This window comes from Drosophila grimshawi, unplaced genomic scaffold, assembly GCF_018153295.1.
Source record: "Drosophila grimshawi isolate 15287-2541.00 unplaced genomic scaffold, ASM1815329v1 contig_848, whole genome shotgun sequence".
NCBI classification, from domain to species: domain Eukaryota; kingdom Metazoa; phylum Arthropoda; class Insecta; order Diptera; family Drosophilidae; genus Drosophila; species Drosophila grimshawi.
The window spans coordinates 7,101,939-7,127,790 of NW_025063692.1; the positions used below are offsets into that span (position 1 = coordinate 7,101,939).

Genomic DNA, 25,852 nt, shown 5'->3' on the forward strand with positions numbered 1-25,852 from the left:
AAAAAGGAAAAGAGAAAAAATAAATGGGGTTGCTCACTTTTCATATGCCGTTTGTAACGTTTTTGTTTTTCAAGATCTAAAGTCTATTTATTCGGATGATCTTCTCTTTCTCTTCACTTTCACTAACTTGATCTGTGTGCAGAGAAAAATAAAGATTCCTAAAATTTAGAATATAGGTTCTTGAGTCAATTAAATTCTGGAATTAAAAGCAATGAATATATTCTTCTTCATGTATGCTATTCGTTGATTAAGCTTATTTATTTTCAAAATTAACAGATTTTAATCGAGTTTGTCATCTCTCATTATCATTCTGCATTTGAGTTTGTAAATATTAATTTGAGGTTAAAATATTTAATTTCATTCAAAATGGAAAATTCGTGAGTCACATTTGCTCCATCTAATTTTCTACACGCTTACAAAAATTCTGTTTGGGTGCAAAAAGAAACATTCTCTTTTGTTTTTTAATTGATTTCAGGATTTCTTTCAGTTTTTGATTTCACTTAAAGTATACAGGGTATTCAAGCCGCCCAGATCGGATTGTTTGGCTTTGGTTTATTTTTTTCGTTTTCTTTCTGTTATTGGTAGTTGGTTTGGTTATTTTTGGAGCTACTCCGACGGCTGCTCTCTGCTTACCATTCATCAATTCGAAACTGTGCGAAAACAAATGTTGTTAAACCAACAACAGGAACAACAATAACAACAAGTTTTATGAACACTTCACTGGCAGCCCTTTTCACTTTTTATTGGCACTCTTAAATTATGAAAAAAAAAACACAATAAAAAAATATATTAAAAAGGTAATGCATTAGTTTATGTCATTTGTTGGTCAAATAATATAAGAATAATGGAAATTAACAACAACAAAGCAACATGAAATGTTGTCCAGCCTTATTAGTGCATTTGTTTATTGTTTAAGTTTTATTGTTTTTTTTATTGCTTATGCATACATACACACACACACATTTCATATTTTCTGCATTTATGAGGTCCTATTTCCCACTCTCTCTTTCTCTTTCTCTCTCTCTATGTGATGCCTTTGTGAGCTCTCTTTTCAAACGCGTCCAATTACCTCAACTGACTTTCCGTTAATGTTTCGAATTTGGAATTAAAACTGGCAACCGAAAAACCAAAAACACAAAAACAAATAAGTAAGCAACAAACTTAAAAATAAAAAAAAATATTAAACTAAAAAAAAACTCCACACACAGACAAAAAATGAATACAAACATAAAATGCAACTGGGAAACTGAATTTTGGGGTTTTGGAATTTGAATTGGGCTCTGGGATTGCAGTTTGCAGCTGGGTGGGTGTAGTGATGTGTGTGTGTGTGTGTGTGCTTGTGTGTGTATATGTGGGTGCAGTGTGCCATGAAATTACACACACAAGCACACATTAAAGAAGTCTGGAGACTGGGACTGGAACGAAGACTGAGACGCCAACTGAGACGCCGGCTTAAGCAGAGACTTCAGCTGAGACTTGGTTGACTGCCTCAACGGACTCTTGTGGCAGCCAACAAACAGCTAACAAACTTATGAGCTGCTGGCAACTGCCAACTGGCAACTGGCAACTAGCCAACTGTTGCACACGTCGCCAACGCCAGCAACATTATTGTTGTTGTTGTTGTTGCTGGCGCGACCAGAATTGTTGATTTTGTAATTGTTGTTTTGTTGCTGTTGTTGTTGCTGTGCGTTACTGCTTTATTACCTCAGTTCTCGCTTTATTGCGGTTTCTACCTTACCTTTTTTTTTGTATACCCATTATTGAAATCAATTCCCAAAGAGGGTAGCCCTGAAGTTGTGCCAAGAAAATAATGAAAAAACACCTGACAGATATTGTCAATTGAAATGATCTTCATTTATTGACATCGATCTTACTTAGAATTTTTATTGAACTTCTACTTTTAGACCGCACTGGTGACAACCTTAATCTAAATAAGCTTAAAGTTTTAGACTATATGTAAGCTTCATAAAAAAGGTTTACATTAAATAGTTGAGATATAATAACTTTGTTATTTTATGAATTTACACGAAAAATTGCAATATCCACAAATTACTATATTTTTCATTTCCACTTTCATTCGAACTTTTTTTTCAAGAGAAATTATGCTTTACTGTGACTTTTTCAGTATTATATCTGTAATATTCAGCTTCTTGAATTCTCCTAATTGTGTTTTACTTTATGTGACAGAAAATTTGCTTGAAAATTTGATTTTATGTTGAATATAATGATTTTTCACTATGGTAAAGTGTACTGTTTGAATATTCATATATTAAAATATTAAACAAATACAATAAATTAACAAATGCACCAAAAGTAAAATTAAATGTATAGTATTATCTATAGTTTGCATATATTTTACACAGTGTATTTCAAACGATTCTTCTCTGATTTTAGTTTTCAGGGTCATTAAGTAAAACGGGCACATGAAAGTGGGACAGCCAAGCCTCAACTAGGCTGGGCTGGCGAACCTGCAAATGATTCAGCGAATGGTCGAACTATTGAAGCCGTCCACACAGATTCAGCTGGTGGATACACATGCCAATAATGCGATCCTGATGTGTTTTATATCACAGATAATCCTTGGCCGACCGATTTGCATAAAGAAAAAAGAGAAGGCAGCAAAAATAACAAAATAAAACCGTTCGCCCTGAAATTTTGAATAAGTATTTGATTTCACAGATGATCCGATAATCGTTGACTGTAGTTTGAACTACATGAATATCTGTAAATCATTGATGGAGCAGTAACAGTTTCTACGTGCGCCTCAAAGTATGCCATAAATTTTGTTTGCTTGATTTGGCGAATTAATGTGTGCTCCTAAGTATATGCTCCAAGTTAACCAATAAAAATTATGTGATTGCCTTACCATATATAGTTCATATAGTATGTATTCAAATCTATTAATATAATCTAAAAGAACAATGCAGTCATACAAAACTGGATGCAGTATAAGCTTATTTCACTGAGCAATAATAAAGAAAAGTTTTTAAAATGTTCGATTTTGTTGCTACTTATCATAATGTGGAAATGCCATTATAATACAATATAAAATATAATTGGTAAAACGGATTAGCCATCGTAAAAAAAAAAACATAGAAATAGTATCATTAACGCACTAACAAAACATTTGTTTTTTATCTAAGTCAATATATATCTTTCATGGCATATCTCTCAGTAACGCGAACTTGGTGTGTGTTTTATTTCGGTTGACATAGATGAGCTCATAACTCCCGTGACTCAAGTTTTGCTCGTGTTTCAGCAACAGGTGTCTGCCACAATTTACAAGCGCCTCTTTTGGCTACATTTATATACTTTTTATATACTTTGCTCTGTGAGCGTTTTGCGCCAATTAGTTGGGCGGTTCTGGGTGATATCACTTAAACAATCCCAGCTGCGTTGACAGTCCATTAAGTCGTGCAGCTGTGTGAGAAATTAAGAAATCTGTTCACTAACTGAGTTTCAATCATCTGCTTTTCACATACTCAGCAGTCGTATAACTTTATGCTTATATCTCTTTTGCTTAACTAATTAACATTGAGTGCTTGAAATTACTTCATGTCCTCTTATTAAATTTATTTAAATATATACTTAAACTTGTTGCAGCAGATGGCCAGAAAATGATTGTCAATGTGTAAATTTTGAACCGGTGTCTTAAATCAATTTGTTCTCTATTGCTTTCTTGATTGTTCATATGGGAGCTACCTGATACAGTGTGTAGTATATATATACATTGTGTGGAATATAATAACACATACATTTTGTGAGACTGGTCTGAATATTTCCGTAAAAAAAGAAATAGTTTTAACACAAGAACATTATTACATTATTGGTTCTAAGCGCTTCAAACTACACGACAAAATTAGCGTATAAACATTTTTAAGTCTAAGGTTAAAATCAAAATGTGATTAACACTTCGACTGCTTATTGAGGAGGAATGGGAGTAAACGCTTTATTGAGATGTCGTGCAACTTAATTGTTGTTATTGAACACAATTGAAATGTGAAATTCTCAGTGCATTCATAAAGTGCTGCCGGAGTCAAAACAAAGCTTCAATCACAAATCAAATACTTGAGCAGAACAACAACAATGTGCTAATAGTTTCAGTATTTTTCCATAATTTCTCGAAAACAGTGAAATGTGGTCTTGGTGGCGAGCAGGAGCTGGTGGGGGGCAATGGCATTGACTTCATCTAAACATTTATTTATAAATTATAAATATTACTAATAATGTCTTTATATAACAATAACCTCTATTTGTACTTACTTGTTCATGTTAAGCATCTGTTTACATTAAACACGATATCCTTTTTTCTAAATAAAAGCGTTTTTGCGAAAGAAAAGATGAGCAGTCCTTTTTTTTTACAAATATATCCAACAATGGTTTTTTTTAATCACACGACACGCGTCGTAATAGCTTTGTTACTCATTTTGTATAAATAAGACTTACAAATTACAAAAAAAAATACAAAAAAATGAATGTGAATTGCAATGCACATAGACATTTGTGAGGTTCACATGATTATGATCTGGAGGCCAGCAGCGCCAAGGCGAGTGCCATGCCCATAGACGCCATCACCGCCCCCGCATCCGATCTGTAACCATAGTTGTTGGGATAACCGGGTGGCGGTGGCATGGACTGGCCATTTGAACCGCCATTATAGGAATAGGGTCGGCCATGCTCATCGGTGCCGCTAACATAGTAGCCACCATTGCCGCCAGCACCGCCATAAGGACCACGCGAATCAACGCCCGCATACCCATAGCTGTACTGCGGATCGCTGTTGCTCAAACTGCCGGGCGGACGCATGCCCGCTCCTTGTGCATTGGACCAGGCACCGGCCCCCGCACCCCCAGCAGCACCATTACCAGCACTCCAGTTAACACCACCATTCTGGCCGTGCACTGCGAAGAGATAGAGAGACACATAAACACTGGTAATCCGCTTGGGCTTGGAGATTCACCGAGACTCACCCGTCGCCAGGCAGGCGAACGCACAAATCCAGATCACAACGGAACAGCGACGATCGGTTAAAGCCATGTTTGAGGTTTGATCGACTAGCTGCAACTAATTCGCTGGCGGCAACACGTCAACGGTTTTAAGCTCGTTTCTCAGTCGGGCGCCACCCGCCCCTCCCAGAGCTTATCTCGCCCCGATCCCCCCACAACCCAGATGGGCTGACACTCCAGTTTGTTTTTACATTATTTTTGTTGTTGTATTTTTAAGCTAGTCGAACTGCGACCGCAAATTTTGTTGTTACTGTTGTTGTTGTAGAGTGGCAGCGAGTCATCATCGTTGTTGTTGCTTTATTTAATTGTTTAGCTACTCATTGTTGTGGCCTCACAGCGGGCATAATCGTTATGTCACGCAGTTCACATTTGCTTTTTGAAGTATTTCATTCGCTTTTGAGTATTTTGAGCATTTCAGAGTATGCAAACTTCGAACTGCAAAAGTATCTTTTTTTTTGTATTTTGTTTTTGTTCGTATGATTGCAATCGAGAACACGCAAATTTGTGTAAGCCTTTTCGGTTGTTATTGTAATTTGTACGAGTTTACGTGAGAGCCTCGAGTTTTTTTCCGGTATAGAACACGTTAATTTGCTGGCTCATTAATGACATGCATGACGAAGTGATGGGCCTGAGTGCTGAGAATATTGTCTTGGCAGCAAACGGCGACAGTCAAATGCCTGTTTTTATTTTCTTTCTCTCTGTTTTCATATATATACGAGTATATAGCTGATAAATATGGAAAAAATAAACAACTGTATTACTTTTACTTTTATTTTGGGAAGAGGCGTGGGCAGCGATTTGTTAACACTTTCCGTTTACGATCGAAGTCAACTGGCAACTGGCAACTGGTGGCAACTGGTAAACAATACAAACGCTTTGTTGTTGTGGAAATGACGCACAAAACAATGGCAAATATTTGACGCTGTTGTTACTTGCCACAATTGTCGACGCATTGTCAAAAATAGGTCACAACATTACTGCATAGGTGATTGAATTCATATAGACAGCTTAGGCCAAAATAATAGTGGTGACAAATCTTATGGTGATAAAATCAAGATCTCTTCAATATCTTTACTGTTTACTTACTTTCAGAATTTTTGTTAAAAAAAAAAAACGCTTAATTTGTTAACTATATTTTATGTATTTAACATTTTTCAAAACATATGTGTGCACTACTATTATTTAGACAGCAGCTGTATATCTGACTTTCATCCAGCTGCAGTTGGCTGATAATTACACACTACACACTTTGATAATTACACATTACGAGAATAAAATGAAATCAATTTTATCTACATATATTATATACGAGAACTTATATTCAAAATTTGCACTCGTCAGCCTTTATAGTCACTGAGGTCCGCAGACAGACAGAAAAACGATCAAATTTAGAGTCTACATATCTTATAGACGGACGGACTAGATCGACTTGATTGGTGAACCTCAACAAGTATATTCCTTATGGAATCTGAGATGATTTATTCTGTTACAAACAGTGGCACAATTTTATTATACCATTTTTAATTATTTTCAGTGTGTTCAGCCTATAAATGTAATTAGTAACTTATTTGTTGACATTCATTTAAAAAGAAATAAATTATAGTCGAGACTGCACTTTTATTTATTTATGAATATTAACTAATATACATTTATTGTACAACACTGGAATTGAAACAGATTTGAACATTTTATAAATCGTTATCATATATAAAGTTTTAAGAATTTGAGAACGAATTAATAATTTGATGAAAAGCATAAAGAAAGAATTTGTATCTTGAATAAAGTGAATTTCAAATGCATTACTTATCCAATAATAATACCTATTTTAAGGAACGCCATCTGGCGTATAGAACCGAAGGTAGCCGATGTGGCAACACTGGCAGTGCTGCCACTAAAATGAGTATTGCAGCTGCGCAGTGGCGACACACAGGGAAGATTCGAATTGGTAATCACAAACCAGTAGGGCAGGTCAACCCCCCTTGCAACCCCCCATTGCCTGAACTAGGCAAGGGTAAGTCACTATGGCCACGAGCATATCCGTGTGTGTGTGTGTGTGTTTTGGGTTTCGGACGTTTTTCCAGTGCACACTGGGACAAATCACATTTTTCTTGTGGCTCCAAATTAATAACTCAGAGACGAAGCGCACTTTTGCTTGGTTTTGGCTTCAAAACAAAAGAAATTAATTATTAAGATATGTAAAAAAACATGTAAATATGACAGTTGTTATCTATTTGTGAGTAGATGATGTATTTCTCAAGATGATTTTTATTTACCATATGGGGGTAGTTGCTCCATAGTGAAATGATAGCATTTCAGAGCGTCGACTCTCGGCTGATGGCTTTGTTGTGCCTGTGTGTGTGTGTGTGTGTGTGTGTCGGTTGGTTTTCGCTACTCGTTGTTGATAGTGGCATTGCTCGGCTCGTTTGCCATTGACTTAGCTTTCGGAGGCTTCAGTCTCCTGGTTCTGGTGGTGAAATTTCAGTTGCAGCACAAGCGCCAGCCAAAACAATTCGCATTATTATTTTTTGTTTTTTGTACACGTTTGGCTGTCAATTAAGAAGCATAAACAAAAACTAGCAGACAGAATGTGGCTCAAATCAAATTAACGCTTTGTGCCAGCAGGCAGCAAAGCCACCAAATTCAACATAAAACCAAAACAATAATCTAGAAAATTCAGCATAAATAAGTGAAACTAAACGCACAAGCAACCAACAAAATTGAGCTATATGTAGCTGGAATCAAACAAAATCACTACAAATTAGACAACGGCAACAGCAACAAGGAGCAGCAGCAACAAGGAGCAGCTGCAACAACAACAACAATAGCAACAAAGAGCAGCAGCAACAGCGCAAGAAAAAAATCTATTGCATCTATTCAGGCGCATAAGGAAAATGAGCGCAAAGGTAGGCAAACTGCGAGAGCAGCCCTCTCTTTCTCTCTCTCTCACACACACACACACTCTCTCTCTCTGTGTCAGTGTGTGTGTGTGTGTGTGTGTGTGTTTGTTTGTGTACTTTGCACTTATTTTCAATGCTGCACGCTAAACGCCGCTTCTGGTTGGCCCCCAAACACTTTGCACGCAGTAAATGAATTTTTTAATTGGCTTGGTAAATTTCATTAGCACTTGATGTGTTCAGCAGCCCCACAACTTAGGAATGTGTGTGCGTGTGTGTGTGTATGTGTGTGTGTGTGTGTGAGGTAGACACTAATTGCATTGCCTGCATTGTCAATTGAGCCTGCAGCCATTTTGAGACAAGACATATGTCAAACATATGTCATACAAGTCAACGCAAGAGCTCCAGAGACAAAGAGCAAGAGCAAGATAAAGAGAGAGAGAGAGAGTGTGAGAGAGAGAGAGAGAAGTGTAGAGAGTTCATATGTGTGTGTGCGTCTCCTCCGATTACATTTATGTGATAGCATCAGCAGAGAGTTGAACTTGCCTCAAATGCAATTTGTCGCATGAACAGCTGCTGCTGCTGCCGCTGCTGCGGCTGTGGTGGGAATTGCATTTAAAATCCAATTCGAGCACTTGAACCCCGATCTCCCCAGTTCAAACAAACGCGCCCACCCCGCCCTCGTTTGCCTCCCACCTGAGAATTCTATGAATTGAAAACGCGTTAACATTTTAATATGCGCAGTTGGGTAAACATTTTTGGCTATAATTTTTATTTTTGATTCCTGATACACCCTTTGCCGAGCAGACCAATGACATTGTTTCAAGAATTAGCTTTGGATCAATATCATTTAAAATACATATCAACTAAATGCTTTCTGAAATGCTTCCAAAATAAATCACAGAAATACACTTTATCTGGAGCCAACGAAAGATATATTTAAATTAGAACAAAAATAGGTCACCAAACAAAAAAGAATTAATATCTTAAAATTGAGCGCAATGAAAGCTAAAAGAATTTCATAAATAGACATAAAATGCCTCATAAATTGGAAGTTGGAAAACACATTTATAGTGCGTGATTTTGCCTTGCAAAATTATGATGTTTATTCACACTGGGAACACACTTTAAGTTCTTCAAAATGGTCTAAATTGTTAGTGGGGGATTTATATCCCACTATAGATCTTCCATCCATCCTGATTGTTGTACAAATTCAATCATTTATGTCCCGTTTGGGATTTCTTTGTCTTTCCGACATGATAATTTCCTTGGATCTGTCTGTGGCTTAAGCGACATAGTCTGCTCTGCTTTGAGAATTTCCTCTAATGGTTTTATTTTTAATATGATAGTTCTGGAATTTAATATACTAAAAAGTATTCAATTTCTCATTTGTATTATTGGTATGGTTTTTAAAAATTACCGCTTTTAGTCGACTTGTTTAACTCGATGATAATCCCAAACATTTTGGCAATAGTGTTTGCAATTCAAACGAAATTCGCGACAAAGTTGTGTCTCATGTATCTTCTTTTTACAGATAATCAGTTGTTTCCGTTGAGCTTATGTACATACATACATAAATACATACATATAAACATGTGTGGCTGGCTCAAGAATCTCACAACATATAACGAAGAATATAACTTAAATTATTCATTTCCGTTGCAAGTTGTGATTTGCCGGCTTCTGAGTGTCATTTAGTTTGCTTTCAAATTGTATTGCAAGTGCCATACAAATTAAATTCTGTTTACCTTCAAAGTTGGCAGCCTTGAGTAAATATTACCCTTGTATACAATAAGGATGACCACAGGCCCCGTCAGACATTCATGAAAACGCGCAAAAAGTAAACTGCGCAACAGTTTTCAAATGCGCTGTATGTTTATGTGTGTGTGCGTGTGTGTGTGTGTGTGTGTGTGTGTGTGTGTGTGTGTGTGTGTAAGTGATGGTGTTTGTGATAAATGGCATATTGTAAGCCAATGCAAAATCAATACAGTGGCTATTGGGAAAGTGACACGCACTGCTGCCTGTCCAATTTTTAGATCATATCAAGTATACGCCATATATTTGTTCTTTCTTTTTAATGATGATTTCCACTGATTAATGATAAATACAACTTTTTGATTGATTTTTGATGTGTATTGATGATTACAATTTCTTGTTATATTTTTATAATTTATTTTTTAATTTTAATGACAATAAATTTATTTTTACTGCTACTGAATTGGCTGTTAAACAAGCATAGATATGTGGTGAAAAATGGTTCTGTGTTGTACATAAAATGCTAACGTCGTCATTTCGCAAATATTGCCTGCTCGTATTTGAAATATTACACATGCATACATAAATAGGCATATAAATAAATACATATACAAATATATATACGATTGGTTGTTTGTTTGGAGATTTCGAGCATATTTACAAATGTTGAATAAACAATTGACGCACGAGAGCGCTAAAACAAAAGCGGCAATGCCATTTAATTGTTCGGCAATAACAATTCATATTTAGCGAATTCCTTCGTGTTGACTGTATTAATATTTATGTAGAAAACACTGGATAGGGAATGGGGGGCAATGGTCTCACCCACATTTACACAATTCACTCAATTAATTTGTATATAGTGCAAAACCATTTGAATACGAGAACCCAGAAGCATATGGTCGCACATACACACACATAAATAAATATATATATATATATACATATGTATATAGTTGGGCTTCATTGTTTTTTGGTATCGCCATCGGCATCGACATTGAGAGCTGCTCGGTATCGTTGTTCGGCATCGTTCAGTGTATTTTCAACGGTCATGGGATGAGCATCGATGTATCCTATATACGCGTTATCTCTGGCGCCCCCACACTCACTCACTCTCTTTCTCACACTCTTTCTCTCTCTTTCGCTCTTTGCTTGTGTGTGTTTCTCCCTTTCTTTCTTTGTCCCTCTCGCTCTCTACCTCTCTCGCTCATAGACCAAGATCTAGAACGCGCGCCAATATTTGTCCAGCAAATTAAGCAACAATACAAACAAACACAAACAAAACCAAAATAAGAAAGAGAAAGAAAAAGAAAAAAAAAACTACAAACTCGGGAAATTTACGTTATGTGCCAAGTTCATTTTTATTGTTAAGTAGTTGTTTTATTTGCCGCCTCATTGCTGAAAATGTGGCTCACCGATTGTAGCACGGTAGGTGTGGAAGTACGTGTGTTACTATGTGTGTGTGTGTGTTTGAGTGTAAATGAATATTTGGCTTATCGCTAAACTGAGAAGAATTCCGATTTATATGGCCAACTATGTAGCGATAAAATAGTAAGCAATAAACATCATTAATGTATATATACATATAAATAAATAAATATACAAGAATGTATACATAAACTCTCTGAAATGAATATTCCAAGCTATTGTGCAGTTTTTTTTGGCTGTTCAGTATTATTTACGTGACTGCAACAGTTATTCAACAGGGTAGTGAAATTTCCATTTTGGATGATATTAATTAAAAATTAAGAAATTTCGCTTTTGCATTATAAGTGACCTCATCATAAACGAATTCGATGTGAATTTGAGATATATTGAAAGCGTCGGATATGCTTGAAAGAAATTGAGTAACTAAATGATTCATTTCAATAACATTTGTAGCCACATAACAATGCTTCTATTGTCAAATTTCCAAAAATTTTCTATAAGTTTTAAAAACTATTTCGATTGTTCGTATTGAAACTATATAATATAGCAGTTGGAGCTCGAAGATTTTTTATCTACTTTTTAGCAAGCATAATTGGTGAGTTTGATTGGTATAGGTTGCAAAAAAAGGGCTTCTTAGAAGAACTTATCTATCGACCAGTTGTACTTATGGAAGCTATATTAGATGTTAGTCTGATTTCAAAGATTTTCTGACATAATTTGGAGTTATGGGATATATGGATCTGATACGGCTGGAGACTAGTTTTTTTCATATATATACCTTACAAACTTCACGACTAAAGTAGTATAATCCCTACAACAGTATAATAATATATTTATATGCATTATTACTTATTTATTTTATACTTTTATGCCAGCTTAATTTGATGTACAGTAATTTTCTTTAAATGCTCAGTGCGTAATTTGCATTTTAAGAATTGTATAAGTTGTCAGCTGAAAATTTCTTGAATATAATATTCATATAATTCTATTGAGCTCTTTTATGCATTTAAATGCACATAAAGATCTTAAATAGAGATCAAGCGTTTCTTTTCATATGCAAAATAGTCGAGTTTACACAACAAAGGGTTAAAATTATTTGAAATACTTATACATATACGTAGACCGGCTCAAATGCCAAATTTGAACAAAGGTCTAGGGTCTGTTTGGGGACAGTCTCTCTACAGGCGGGGCGAGGCAAACGCAATGGCAGAAAAAGCACAAGTTATGAAGACGCCGCTAGAGAGGGACAGAGAGAGAGAGAGATAGAGAGGGAGAGAAGGAGAGAGCTGAAAAAAGTATACAAATAAACATACGGGTGCAAGTATAATGTATATCTTTGAGAATTTCAAGCTATTATCAGACGTACAATAAATAATCAAATAAGCACTTACTGGCTACAGTGCTGGTCATTTGTCTAGCGACAGTGCACAATTTAATTTTCATCTTGAAAGTGGAAGTCAAATTTATTTAACATAATTATAAATAGTTAATATTGCAATATTTCAACAAAAAAAGCAAAAGTAATAGATACATAATTAGATACAAAATTAGATTAATCGTTGGTTTTTTTCTGTGATACTCTATCAAACTCTAGTTTCGTTATAAATATTACTTACTGCTCCGATCTGATTAGATCTGATTTAAGCTGAGCCATAGCTTGACTACAAATTTACATATATTAAACTTGAGTTGAGGTCTTTGACAACTGCATTGCTGATAAGAAGAATTTTCAACTATAGCCACTTGGATGTGTGGATGTTGCCTGTAGCAACATAAAGTGGATCATAACTAACAGCTTGTCATTGTGTGTGTATTTGTATGCATCTTACAGATGACACGCTATAAACAGACCGAGTTCACGGAAGATGATTCAAGTTCAATTGGTGGCATACAGCTGAATGAGGCGACGGGACACACCGGCATGCAGATACGTTATCACACGGCCCGGGTGAGTACGATCCATAAAATACACGTGCCTGATTCGGTGGATAGGGTGCGTGTCGTAGATTTGATTAATTTCAAGGTTACAAGTTTTAAGTACATTTTGACTGTGTTTGCTTTAACTCCTATAAGAGCAAATCTTATAGGCTACCAAGAAAACCAAGTTAAAGGCTTTCCCATTCGATACTTAAACTCAAAAGCAGAACCTACAAATTTTGAGCTTCTATTTTCCTTTAAAGCTCGATATTTGGCTTGTTGATCACAAGGCTTATATGGTTAATAATATTTTTATTATTTGCATTTGGTTACAGGCTACATGGAACTGGCGATCACGGAATAAAACTGAAAAATGGCTGCTTATAACGACGTTTGTGATGACGATTATGATTTTGGCACTGCTCACGATGATAATCTCAAATGGCTCTGACAAGACCAATCATGTGGTACACGTCCAACATAAGAAGGGTGAGTGAAATCATCTAAGAACAACAAAAATGTATTATTTAATTATATATTATTGCAGACTGTGTGGGGGAGAATGAGATGCCCTGCCTCAACGAGCATTGTATATTTGCCTCCAGCGAGATTCTCAAGTCTATAGATGCCAGCATCGATCCCTGTGATGATTTCTATGGTTATGCATGGTATGAAAAGTCACTTGGACGGTATTACTAAGTATTACAAGTCAAATATAACATCGATAAAGAGGAAAAGAATATCGACGAGATCAATGAAAATCCATGATATTAGCTGGTACTCGACAGGGGCAGGGGTATGTAACCTCAGTCGGCGGTATTGCAAACCATCAGGAACATTTTTGATCATTCAGATATAAATATATATAGGGAAAGGGTATATTCATCTTGTCAGCGATTAGAGCATTGTCAGCATACAAGGTTATCTCAAAGATGGTAGAAGAAAATATCAATAGGATAAATAACTGCTGGGAATGAAACAGTTTACCCCAATTTACACCATAAATACAAGCCAAATAGACACAGCGTTGAGTTATTGATATTATAGAAAATGTGTCACTGAGAGTTATCTGAAATGAATGAAGCTTAATAATACTTATGGAATACTTATTTAGTAGCACATTATTTGCCATTGCAGCAATCAATGGATCAAGAACAATCCGATACCGGAGGGTAAATCGACGTGGGGCACATTTGGCAAGCTGGAGCAGATGAATCAGCTAATAATACGCAATGTGCTGGAGAAGCCAGCAAAAACCTTTAAATCGGATGCGGAACGCAAGGCCAAAGTATACTATGAGTCCTGCCTGGATGTTGATGAGCATATGGAGAAATTGGGGGCCAAGCCAATGAACGATTTACTTTACCAAATTGGTGGCTGGAATGTGACGCAGAGCGGCTACAATGTGACCAAATGGCAATTGGGCACTACGCTCAAAACATTGCACAACAAGTGAGATTCAATGGAATGCTTGTGATGACAATAACTATAATGCTCAAGCTATTTTTTAGATACAATTTTAACTGTTTGTTTGGCTGGGCCATCGGCGAGGATGATAAGAACTCTACACGGCATGTCATCCAAATAGATCAGGGCGGATTGACGCTGCCCACCGCCGACTACTACAACAACAAGACGGACATTCATCGCAAGGTGCTCAGCGAGTATATTGAATATATGACCAAAATATGCGTGCTCCTCGGCGCCAATGAGACTGAGGCACGCATCCAAATGGAGGGCGTGATCAATTTTGAGAAGAAACTGGCCAATATCACAATACCGATGGAGGATCGACGCAACGAGGAGGCCATGTATCATCCGATGGAACTCAGGGATCTTACCCGATTGGCACCGTTCCTCAATTGGACGGATCATTTCGACAATGCCATGCAAATGGTCAATAGGCGTGTCACAAACGAGGAGGTTGTCGTCGTCTATGCCCCCGACTTTCTCAAGAATCTGTCCAACATCATTATGAGCATGCAGCAAACGGAGGCGGGCAAAATGTAAGTTTATATTTCAATACAGACTCTGAACTGATGTCGTTATGACAACTGTCAATAGCATTAACAAATTTCATGTTTGGATGAAATTAATTAAGAGCATCGTACTCGATGCAAATTACGAGCGTCGTATATACTTGAAAGCCACATAACAATGCTAAAGAGAATCTGAAGAGAATCTGTTCATATTAAAATCATACAATATATATTGATCTGATGTCGTCACGGCAGCAGTTTTGATTTATCTATGCCTTTAAACTGACTTGTATTTCATCCGCAGAACGCTGAACAACTATCTGATTTGGCAGGCGGTCCGGACGCTGACCAGCTGCTTGTCCAAGCCCTTCCGGGATGCGTATAAGGGCGTGCGTAAGGCGCTGATGGGCTCCGATGGCGGCGAGGAGGTGTGGCGCTATTGTGTCTCCGACACGAACAATGTGATTGGATTTGCTGTGGGCGCCATATTTGTACGCCAGGCATTCCATGGCGTTTCCAAGCCAGCGGCGGAACAAATGATCGGCGAGATACGCGAAGCCTTCAAACTGAATTTACAGAATCTCAGCTGGGTGGACAAGCAGACGCGTGAGCGGGCCATTGAGAAGGCCAACGAGATTTCGGATATGATTGGTTTCCCCGACTATATACTGAATGCCGAGGAGCTGGACAAGAAATATGCCGAGTTGAACATTACAGCGAATGCGTATTTCGAGAATAACATCCAGGTGGCAATTTACAATCTGAAGAGTAATCTGAAGCGGCTCGATCAACCGGTGAATAAGACCAATTGGGGCATGACACCGCAAACAGTGAATGCCTATTATACGCCAACGAAAAATCAAATCGTATTTCCCGCCGGCATACTGCAGACTCCGTTCTTTGACATCAACAATCCGAAAAGTTTGAATTTTGGCGCCATGGGCGTTGTCATGGGCCACGAGCTGACCCATGCCTTCGATGATCAGGGACGGGAATATGATAAGTTTGGCAACATCAATCGGTGGTGGGATGCGAAGAGCATCGAGCGATTCAATGAGAAGTCCGAGTGCATATCTCGCCAATATGGCAACTACAAACTAAACGGACGCAATCTGAATGGCAAACAAACTTTGGGTGAGTTCTGCACTTGATTTGGGCTGCATGGCAAAAATTTAAAATCTCTTTGCTTACTGTACAGGTGAGAATATTGCTGATAATGGTGGATTAAAGGCGGCTTATCATGCCTATCTGCGCACCAAGCCCGAGAAGGATGCTGATACCCTCAAATTGCCCGGCCTCAATTTGACACATCAGCAGCTCTTCTTCGTTTCCTTTGCACAGGTGCGTCTTGATTAGTTAATTGAATGTCTATATCAAATTGAATTGTAAATTGTTTGCTACTTTTCACATAGGTTTGGTGTTCAAGCACCACGGATGAAACCAATCTGCTACAGATGGAAAAGGATCCGCATTCGCCATCGCAGTTCCGTGTCATTGGCACCCTGTCCAATATGAAGGAGTTTGCGGAGGTTTTCCATTGCCAGGCCGGCAAACGCATGAATTCGACCAAGAAATGTGAAGTTTGGTAAAGACACAATACGTAAAACAGATCTCACTACGTCATCGAAATACCAACAAATAAACAAAAACCAAACCAACTAATTACCAAGAAACCAAAAGAAGCCCTGTTAAACTGCAGCACAAGAAAACTATTGTTAGCAAACGCAAAATGCTATAGAATTGGTGTGTTCCATGGAATGTGTATTTAGCTTATAGAATTTATTGTTTTAACTGTAATTTGTCTTCTATAAATATGCATAAGCTTGCAGATTGCCAAAATCACTTTGAAATAAGTCTGTCTGTTGCCTAAATTACTTATCGTTAAATTCAACGGTTTCCATAGCCACAACAAATATTTTAAAATATTAATTGATTAAGTAATTAAACCTGGCAGATGTCATTCCACTCACGTATCCAGCTGGGATTATCTAGATTATTGTATTGGTCTGTAATTGGATAAGGTGGTATTAAGAACTGTGTAGATAGGTATTAAAATAATAATTCTGTTTTTTTTTAACATTTTTTTTTTTTAAGAAGTTTAGTTTTTAGTATCTGCCCAATATCACATAGCATTTAAAAATGTACAAGGTAATTAGGTGCATCTAATAAGTCGATGGCTGATGCATAGTTACAAATCTCTTTAATCAACTTTTTTCATATTCAATAAAGCTGTGCCCATTTACAATTTGCAAGCTTATGGAGTGCTTCGGCTAGCCGAAACTTAATTAATTTAATTCGTATTATGTTTTACTGAGAAACGTCAGTCATTGTGCCTAAGTAAAAATGAAAGAATATCTGACGATAAATCCTTTGCATACTTTTGGGAGCGGGCATTTAACGACTCTAAGCCGAGCCTGGATCGCAACAAATACCAAAGTAAAACAATAAAACAGCAACAACAACATCAGCAACACAATACTTAAACGAACAACTCTAAAATTAACGCATTGCACACAAACAAACCAAAAAAAATTAATAAGAAAATAAATGTTTTAAGTATTATATATGTATGTAGTAGATATAAACAATTTGTAACTTTAAACGGCGGTTCACAGTCAGTGCCCGCTATAGATAACTGTGTGACTAGCTACTTGTAAAACGATTTATGTATATTGTATGTAAAGAAGAGCTCGATTCGAACCGGCAAAAGTGGGGTTTACTATATAGATATATAGAGAAACAAAAAAAAGAAGAAAAAAACTGTATTCTGTATTCTTATTATGTCAAAATCAAAATACACACTTATGTATGCTTGTAAGTTAAACTTGCCCCAAAAGAGCTGTGTTTGTGTGTGTCCGAATGCATGAGCGAGAGAGCAACGCTATGAGAGTGAGCGAGAGGGGCGAGTGAGAGCGAGAGGGAGAGCACATGTTTGGGATAGTACATCTGCCTTTTCGTTGCCAAACTCCAAAGTGCGAACAAAATACCAAAATACCAACAACAACAAAAACGAAGCGAATAAATCAATTTGTATTTTTTTATATATACACTATAAAATTGAATAAGTTATGGGAATGTAGCAGTTTCATTCTTGAGTATGAAATAAAAACCCTTCTTTTTTTTTTAATAACAACATAATCTTAAGGAAATGAAATCAAAATATAAATATGTACGTGTAGTCAATGTTCATTTATTCTTCGGTTTTTTTTAACGCCTTTGTGTGACCGTAACACAAAACCAATACCTATGAAATGCATGGACATCTTATAGTATTTAGTATAAATTACAAACAACTTTCGTATACCGAAAACTAAAAACTGAAAATCAGTAAACGAATATGGTGTAAGTCACCGATGAAGCATTTGGCATATCACTTATATGTGCTTAGTAGTACCACTAATGATACGATACTATGCTATCATACAATCTATTTACAACCAACCCAAACACCAAATGTATGGAATTTATTTAATACGTAACTAGTCAGATTTCCACAGAACTAACATATACTACATATACCGAATACTAACTGGTTAATGTGTAATCATAAATAATAATATACATGTACTTGTCTTGTATGTAATATGCTCAATTGTACCAAATTCCACATAATTCATAAGTAAACTACAAAAAAAAAATAATAATACTATAATTATACATATATATATATATATATATCTATATAGATATTTGCAGAGATCTGTCTACAAACGGGTTCCTTAATTCAAAAACCACACGAAACGGATATAAGAAACTATATATGTATGCGAATTGCACAAATATTTGAATATCGATAGCATTGATTTATTTTATCCTTTCTTATTTTTATAACTAATATATATACATATATATATATATATATATATATACTACATATAAAATGAAAACCAATGCATTTAATTTTGATTTGATTGTTCTTCAGTTTTATGAAATTAAGTTAAAACGAGCTATGGCTAAACAATTTGAGAGTCCAACATTTTATGATAATACACAGATACATATATATACATTTATGCATAGGTAAATGCAAATACATGTAGGCATGTGTATGGATTTCCATATATGTATGCATCAATAAACAAATAATAACAATATTATGAAATATGCATCTGCAACGTGCATGTGTGTGTGTCGAGATACAAATTATTTTTATTGTCATCCAACACATTACTATATACATATGTCAGCGTAATAAATTCAATAACTAAGTGTAACATAATTTATTGTGCATATTGCGGCTAGAAGCATCCGAGCCTAAAATTGCAATTGCGTTCAACAAAGTGGAACAAGTGCATACGTGTTTTATTCCATTCCATTGCTGCCTGCTTTGCAACAATCCTAATTATTGTTTAATGCGCACTAAAAAACAGCTGCTACAGTTGCCATCGTTGCCACAGTTGCCACAGTTGCCACAGCTGGCCCCGTTTACTGTGCCGTGTGCTGTGCTTGGTGGCTACAATGAAACTTTCCTCTACATGCAACATGCAACTTCAGTTAAGATCTCTTAAAAGCCCAAAGTGTTGCATAATTTCATTTGACTTTTACACATCTCAATGCTGCTATGGAAAAATGTGGTAAGATCAGCATCATCTGCTTCATCGGCATCTTTAGTAGCATAGATGGCAGACCAGGACTGCCAATTATTTTCATTCTTTCGCTTTGAATCTTTTCATCCTTAGAGTATATGAATGTTGACAGCATACATGGGAAGATTAACAAGATATCCATCTGGACATCGAACGGATACAATAAGGATACTGTTCTGGCCATTGGACACAAGATACTCCAAGCTTTATGCCTGGGTCATAAGCATTCGATGGCCAAATGTATTTGTAAATGTCTTGCAACTATACTCCAAAAATTAAGAAACAATTTTCATTACTATTGTTTCTGTATATTTACGAGATCGATCTTTGAAAGGTTGTAGCTAAATAACTAATTAATAACAGGGTGTTACTTTATTCCACACATTCTCAAGATTGCATTTAAATTCATGTTTTTTTTCTATTTTTTTTTCAGAAAGTCATTAGTCCATTATATAGCTTCTACTGAATCGATATGTTGGCTTCCTTAAATTGTTTTACTTTGTTGTCTGAAGTCATTCCAAATGCTTAAACCGGCTAAAAATTAGGTTGTGCAAAAGTATGTAACAGGTAGAGCAAGGCTGCCCTGACCCCATAAAGGATATATATGAGTTCATATGTGCGTCTGTCCATCTGTATGGACAAGCCTATCTCAGAAACTATTACAGATAGAGACTACAAAATTTAGAATACAGTCTAATTCAGATTATTAATAACTTACCATATCGATAAAAATCGATTAAGCAAACAGCTTTGAGCATATAAATTTCAAATCAAGAATGTATATCCTTTCATATATTATTGATCATCTGTACAAATTGTCTTATTATCTTATTTGCCAAATTACATATATTCTGTCCGTTTTATGGGTAAAGTCTTGGGTTCTTGGTATCTTAAAGTCAAGCTCTCTCGACCAAAGTATTCTAATTTGTTTTTATGTGCTGCGCTGCCAAAGACTCCAACAGAGAGATAAGCAGAGAGAGGAGAGGGAGAGAGAGAGATAAGATAAGAAAGAAAGAGTAAGACAGAGGTAGTCAAATGGCGCGTCTGGCAAAGAGAACGGCAGTAAATTGCTTAAAGTTGTCGAACGTTGATTTTGGGACAAAACTTCTAATAAACTTTGTCCGTGGCCAGAGCCAGACATATTCACACACACCCAGAGAGAGAAAGAGAGAGAGAGAGAGAGAGTGAGAGAGGGGTAGAGAGAGAAATGTATACAAATGCCTGCAAATTGCTTGTATAATAAATAATAATAATAGCGTGTGATTTTTGGCGCAATTTAAATTTATTTATGGCTCGCTTGTTTGGCTGCCGCTGCTCGCATTTTGCGTTGCGACCAATTTTTCCAGTCTTTGGCGGTTTCTGGCCACGCCCTCGGCTATTGGCAGCTTAGACGTGGCGTGCGTCATGCTCTACATGAGGAATGTGCACATCTATATAAAATACACGAACACACATACAGCTGCGGTCAAAATAATAGTAGTGCTCTTTCTCTCTCAAAATCGAGATAAATTCAAAATCTTCAATATGAAGACAAGTTCCCAAATATTAAACGTAGTAAAATATAACGACCCATCATATCTAGTTTTTAGTAATATTAATTAGTCACAAAAGCTGAGAAAACATCACAATTTGTTCACTACTATTATAATGATAAATTTCATTAATAATTTGAGATACAAAATAAATATAAAAATTATTAAATTTAGCGACTTTAATTTATTTTGTTAATACATTTTATAGATATGCCAACTATTAATACGTACTTATCTTCTTTATTGATTGCTTGTGTTTTTAAATAAAACTTTCATCATTTTTTAGCTTTATTTTAAGTATTTTATTTTGATGTATGTGTGCAATACTATTATTTTGACCGCAGCTGTACATATAAGTGTAGGTATGTCTGTGTGTGTGTGTGTGTATGCGTGTATGTGTGTTGAACATTGTCTTGGAGCCCTGGCGTATATTCTATTTTTATCATTGCGGCTGATCCTGGTCGCCTGGCAACCTGCGCATAAAGCATTTAATCTGCTTAACCAGAAAGACAACCCTCGTCCTGCTGTTGCTGACGCTTGTACTGGTTATTGTCCAGGCTCCTCTTCTCAAACAGCCTTATCTCGTTTGCTAGTTATTGCTGCCGAGTGGCTGGGAAAGGCAGAAGTTTCACTGTCAACCCAAATTGTAATTATACAAGGTGCACTTACAGCCAGCCAACCAGCCAACCAGCCAGCCAGCAAGCCGTAAACTCATTTGGCTCTTTTATGGTGTTACTGCTGAGGAACCAATTGCCAATTTGCTTTGCTTTTATTTCATTTTCCGCTCGCTCCAAGTACATTTATTTGCTTTCATTTACATTAGATTGAGGAATCACGACCGTCTTTCATTTTGAATACCGCCATTAACTGAATTGACAAATGTCCTCTGCCATTCGATTATTCGAAATATGCTAATCAAACCATAAAAATGTTCACTTTATGAAAACTAATACGAATTTTTAGTAGCAATACCTGTTTGCTAATCATGGGAAAATTCTCGACTGAGGGCGATTTGAATTTTCCATTTGAACAAGCAATAATAATTCTAGTAAGCTTAGTAATTAACTTTAGTACAGACATATATCAAACACTTACTTCGTTTTTCTTTTATGACAGTCAGCAATATGTTAAGCTAATTGGAGCAATCTCAATTAAATTTATTTATTTCTATTTAAAACTCAAAGTAAATGCAAATCAAAAACCAAAATCTAAAAGAAACTCAAACTCAAATCCCAATTGTAAATCCAAATCCACTTCTGAATCCGGGCTGTGAGCTCCCCGACAAAAATGTGCTGAGTCAGCCGACCATTTGCTCGGTTGATGGCAATCAGGCGTGCATTATGTTGACACGCCCCCCTCATCAACAGTTTTTGCTGGGGGAAGGGGGCGGCAAACAATGGCCTGAAAGTAGTCGTACTCGTAATGGGCTCCTCCCAGCCACCATGTGAAATAATTTGCCAGCGTTGCGGCATTTCATTTAAATATGTTAATCAAGGGCCAAGTAATTAAGTAAATTAAATGTTCCCATTCTCTCTCTCTCTCTCTATATATATGTATATATATATCTTTCGGTCTCCGCTGCATTGCAGCTCCATTTGCCTTCCTCTTTCCGGTCACTTCTGCCCTTCTATCAAACTTCTCGTCTGTCATGTCAAACGCTAATTTTAACATGTTGCTTTAAATAAACATGAATGGACACGAATTGTGGGCTGTGTACTACATGCAAGTTTGTGTTTGTGTGTGTGTACTTATGCCGGACACACATATATGCATATTTAAGCCACATTTATAAGCCACATTTAAGGCATGTGCCAGCCTCGAACCCATCTGCATAATTTGAATTGTCAACAAGTCATTATAAAATGCCCCTCAACGTTTACTTTTTCACACTTGTTCTCCTTGTGGATTTCTCAAATACCCCTGACATGCTCATTAGCCTGATATTGTTTTTTTTTATTTCATTTAAATATATATATATTTTTTGTTGTTGTTAATCTTCAAATTCAGAGGCAACTCACATCAGCAAAAGTTACCAACATAAAAAATAAATAGGGAGTAGAAATGGAAGGATTTCCATTTTGTACACACTTATAAACCTGATTAAATTAAAAAATTGCATACAAAAATAGAAAATCTTTTCTCTTATTTATAATTTAAAAAATAAGACTAAGAGTTTAAGAAGATAGACATGGATGAATACAAGCAGACACTAGAAACACAAACTGAAGATATATTATATACCACTACTACTATCGACTATAAAGCCGTCTATAGCCGATAAATAGTTGCAGTGTTATTGAAAGCTCCTTAATTATTTTAAATTAACTACCATTATGATACTTATCTCAGGTATCTAGTTACACGTATGCATCTGTAAATACATATAATCTGATTATTCCATCATAATAGTCCTCATTCCACTTACCTATCATTGTACATTTAAAAATTGATAACATTAAATGTTGATACTGATATATATCACTATATTGTGGACAACATTATTATTATTTTTAATCTTTGTTAACTATATTTGCAATTGTTTTGCAAATCTATAAATTACGTTTCGATTTATAGAGCTGGCAAGGAACAGGACATCAATATTATTATGCGAGCTGAGCAGCAATCGGTGCCACTACTTGTTGCATTATCAAGGAAATTTAAGTTGAGTCCATAATTGAGAAGTTGGGAATCTGATTTTGAAGGCGTTGTTGCCTCTGGTTACTGCTGCGAAAGATAAATGCGATCGATGGCATTGAATTAATCAACGCCTAACGCGACACAATTAAAATTCCCCTTAAAAAAGTTTATAACAAAACAAACTTTATATTTTCAAACCCACTTTTTTTTTATATAATGTAGAACATTTAATAATCTTTACATTAGAATACAGGTTTTATTCGAAATGCTGCTCCATAAAATATTCTGTAAGCACTACGGACTTGTTTTATTTATGTATAAATATAAATTGTCTATTGTATATTCATACATTTGGCAGCAAATAGTTACAGATTGAATTTTGTGTTTTTTGTGCTCGCATTTTAATTGCAAAATGTTGCGCCAATTTTCAAGGCAAAGGCTGCGTGGCTGTGTAGCTGGGTGGCTGGGCGGTGAGGGCAGACAGGTTGTGTGTGGGTTAAATTGTGGTATTGGGCTTGCACGACGAAATGAGATTTTAACCGCAAACAGCAGCAAACAATTTCTGCTTTGGTCCGTGACTCTCCATGCGCTGGCAATAAAATAACAATCAACGCAAGCCGCGACTGTTCCGCGGTAAAGGCGTGAGCTTTGTCGAGGCGCGAGAGGGGCGGTGGGGTGGGGGTCATGGCCAGGCTAAAGTTTGAAGAGTTGTTAAGAGATGAGGAGGAGCAGCAGGAGCAGCAGGAGCAGCGGCAACGAACCGGGTAACCAGCATAGTCGGCCAACCGGCAACAATGTTCAGCAAAAAAGCCACCCATAATCGAGGCAAACACACTTTATTTTGGCCCAAAAACAAAGGCACAAGCGCCAACCAACAACCAACTTCTGCCCAGCTCATGCTCCTGCTCCAGCTCCCCTTCCCGTTCCCGTTCCCGTTTCCGCTTGTGCTCCTGTTCTGCCCGCAGTTTCTGCTTGATTTCAACATTTGTGATTTTCATCGCAAAAGTTGTTCAGTTCGTTTGGCATTTGTTTTCACAAATTAATGAAATAATTGCAATCTCTTAATTGAAGTCAATTGTGCATGGTGCTGTTAAGAGTTTCGAAAAATACGCCCAGATACGGACTATAATTTTTGGCATACTTACCCCTTGCCTCTAGCGCCTATTCGAACACACATATGTATATGGGCTATGCAAATTTTCAGTTACAATATTCTCAAAGAAGTTGCAAATAGAAAAAACGTGATTCTTCAAAAATATGGTGCTCTGTGGATGCAGACCGTCTATGTCAAATATTTATGTCATTCCAAATATTCATGACAATTGTGACGAGAAGAGCGAGAATCTAAACAACAAATATTCTATGACAATAATCAGACTGAGATTGTCTCAGCTATCTGAGAAATGAGCTGGAAAAACTAATGAATACCTGGATATGATCGTAGTGAACAGGCTACATATATACAATAATAATATTATCATAATTTTATCAGTATCTGTAGAGTTAAGTCTATGGTCTGCTTTCGATTTTAAATTGTAATCGGTAAATTTGCGATTCCAGCTCTGGACTGTTAAAAATAATAGTGACATTAGCATTAATAATAATATTAATAATAAAATAAAAAATAAATAAAAGCAATTTATCTTATTATTTTATTGCTCTGGTGATCCCATAAAATAGCATGTAAATTTATTGAATTGCTTAGAGAATTGCTCTTAATTAGTTGCAAGGCCAACTGATAATTGAGCCATAAATTCAAATATTTATTGCAATGCCAATTTTACAAATTGTGCTCCAACCACCAACCACCAACACCTACCCCTCTCCACAGCCTCATTTGGTTGGGCGAGTGTTAAGTGGCGCACTGACAATTTCAATTAAGTTTGACTTTAGCTCCAAAAGAGTGTGGAACACATCTTTGCACTCAGCTTGTGCTACAAGGCGCCAAACTATCCTCGTAAAGGACGCACAACTGCACATAAATATCGCATGACTTTGGTAAAAATGAAGGCAATGTGCACTCAGCACTTAAACACACACCAAGATGAAAAGCGTATGTAAAATATTTTCACGCGTCCCAGTGAATAATTCAAGAGCTCTGCCAAGTCCATCAGCAAG

General features: G+C 36.4%; 2 protein-coding genes across 3 annotated transcripts; one reads left to right on the forward strand and one right to left on the reverse strand.

Annotated features, from left to right (window-relative positions):
- Positions 1-4,068: 4,068 nt before the first annotated feature.
- On the reverse strand, positions 4,069-5,066 carry LOC6565770 (PE-PGRS family protein PE_PGRS26). Its single transcript, XM_001992168.2, has 3 exons — positions 4,971-5,066; positions 4,264-4,901; positions 4,069-4,189 (listed from the first exon to the last, which is right to left on the reverse strand). Exons 1-2 carry the CDS (start codon positions 5,035-5,037, stop codon positions 4,519-4,521), a joined length of 450 nt encoding a protein of 149 aa, XP_001992204.1. The 5' UTR covers positions 5,038-5,066; the 3' UTR covers positions 4,069-4,189; positions 4,264-4,518.
- Positions 5,067-7,860: 2,794 nt separating this feature from the next.
- Positions 7,861-16,652, forward strand: LOC6565771 (neprilysin-3). 2 transcript variants are annotated; one of them, XM_001992169.3, is made up of 9 exons: positions 7,861-7,909; positions 12,915-13,031; positions 13,336-13,489; positions 13,548-13,668; positions 14,138-14,452; positions 14,512-15,006; positions 15,284-16,113; positions 16,178-16,320; positions 16,392-16,652. In XM_001992169.3, the coding sequence occupies exons 1-9, from the start codon at positions 7,898-7,900 to the stop codon at positions 16,566-16,568; spliced, it is 2,364 nt and encodes a 787-aa protein (XP_001992205.1). In that variant the 5' UTR covers positions 7,861-7,897; the 3' UTR covers positions 16,569-16,652. The 2 variants fall into 2 exon arrangements, with proteins under 2 accessions (XP_001992205.1, XP_032594705.1); XM_032738814.2 differs by lacking the exon at positions 7,861-7,909 and adding an exon at positions 10,689-11,083.
- The last annotated feature ends 9,200 nt before the right edge of the window (positions 16,653-25,852 follow it).

What these genes read in the sequence shown, in the direction of transcription:
- LOC6565770 (XM_001992168.2), bottom strand. Translation starts at nt 5,037, where the DNA reads ATGGCTTTAACCGATCGTCGCTGTTCCGTTGTGATCTGGATTTGTGCG. An exon ending in GTTCGCCTGCCTGGCGACGG is followed by an intron (nt 4,902 to 4,970) that starts GTGAGTCTCGGT and finishes ATCTCTTCGCAG; the next exon opens with TGCACGGCCAGAATGGTGGT.
- LOC6565771 (XM_032738814.2), top strand. Translation starts at nt 11,060, where the DNA reads ATGTGGCTCACCGATTGTAGCACG. An exon ending in ACACGTCCAACATAAGAAGG is followed by an intron (nt 13,490 to 13,547) that starts GTGAGTGAAATC and finishes ATATTATTGCAG; the next exon opens with ACTGTGTGGGGGAGAATGAG. An exon ending in TCTTCGTTTCCTTTGCACAG is followed by an intron (nt 16,321 to 16,391) that starts GTGCGTCTTGAT and finishes CTTTTCACATAG; the next exon opens with GTTTGGTGTTCAAGCACCAC.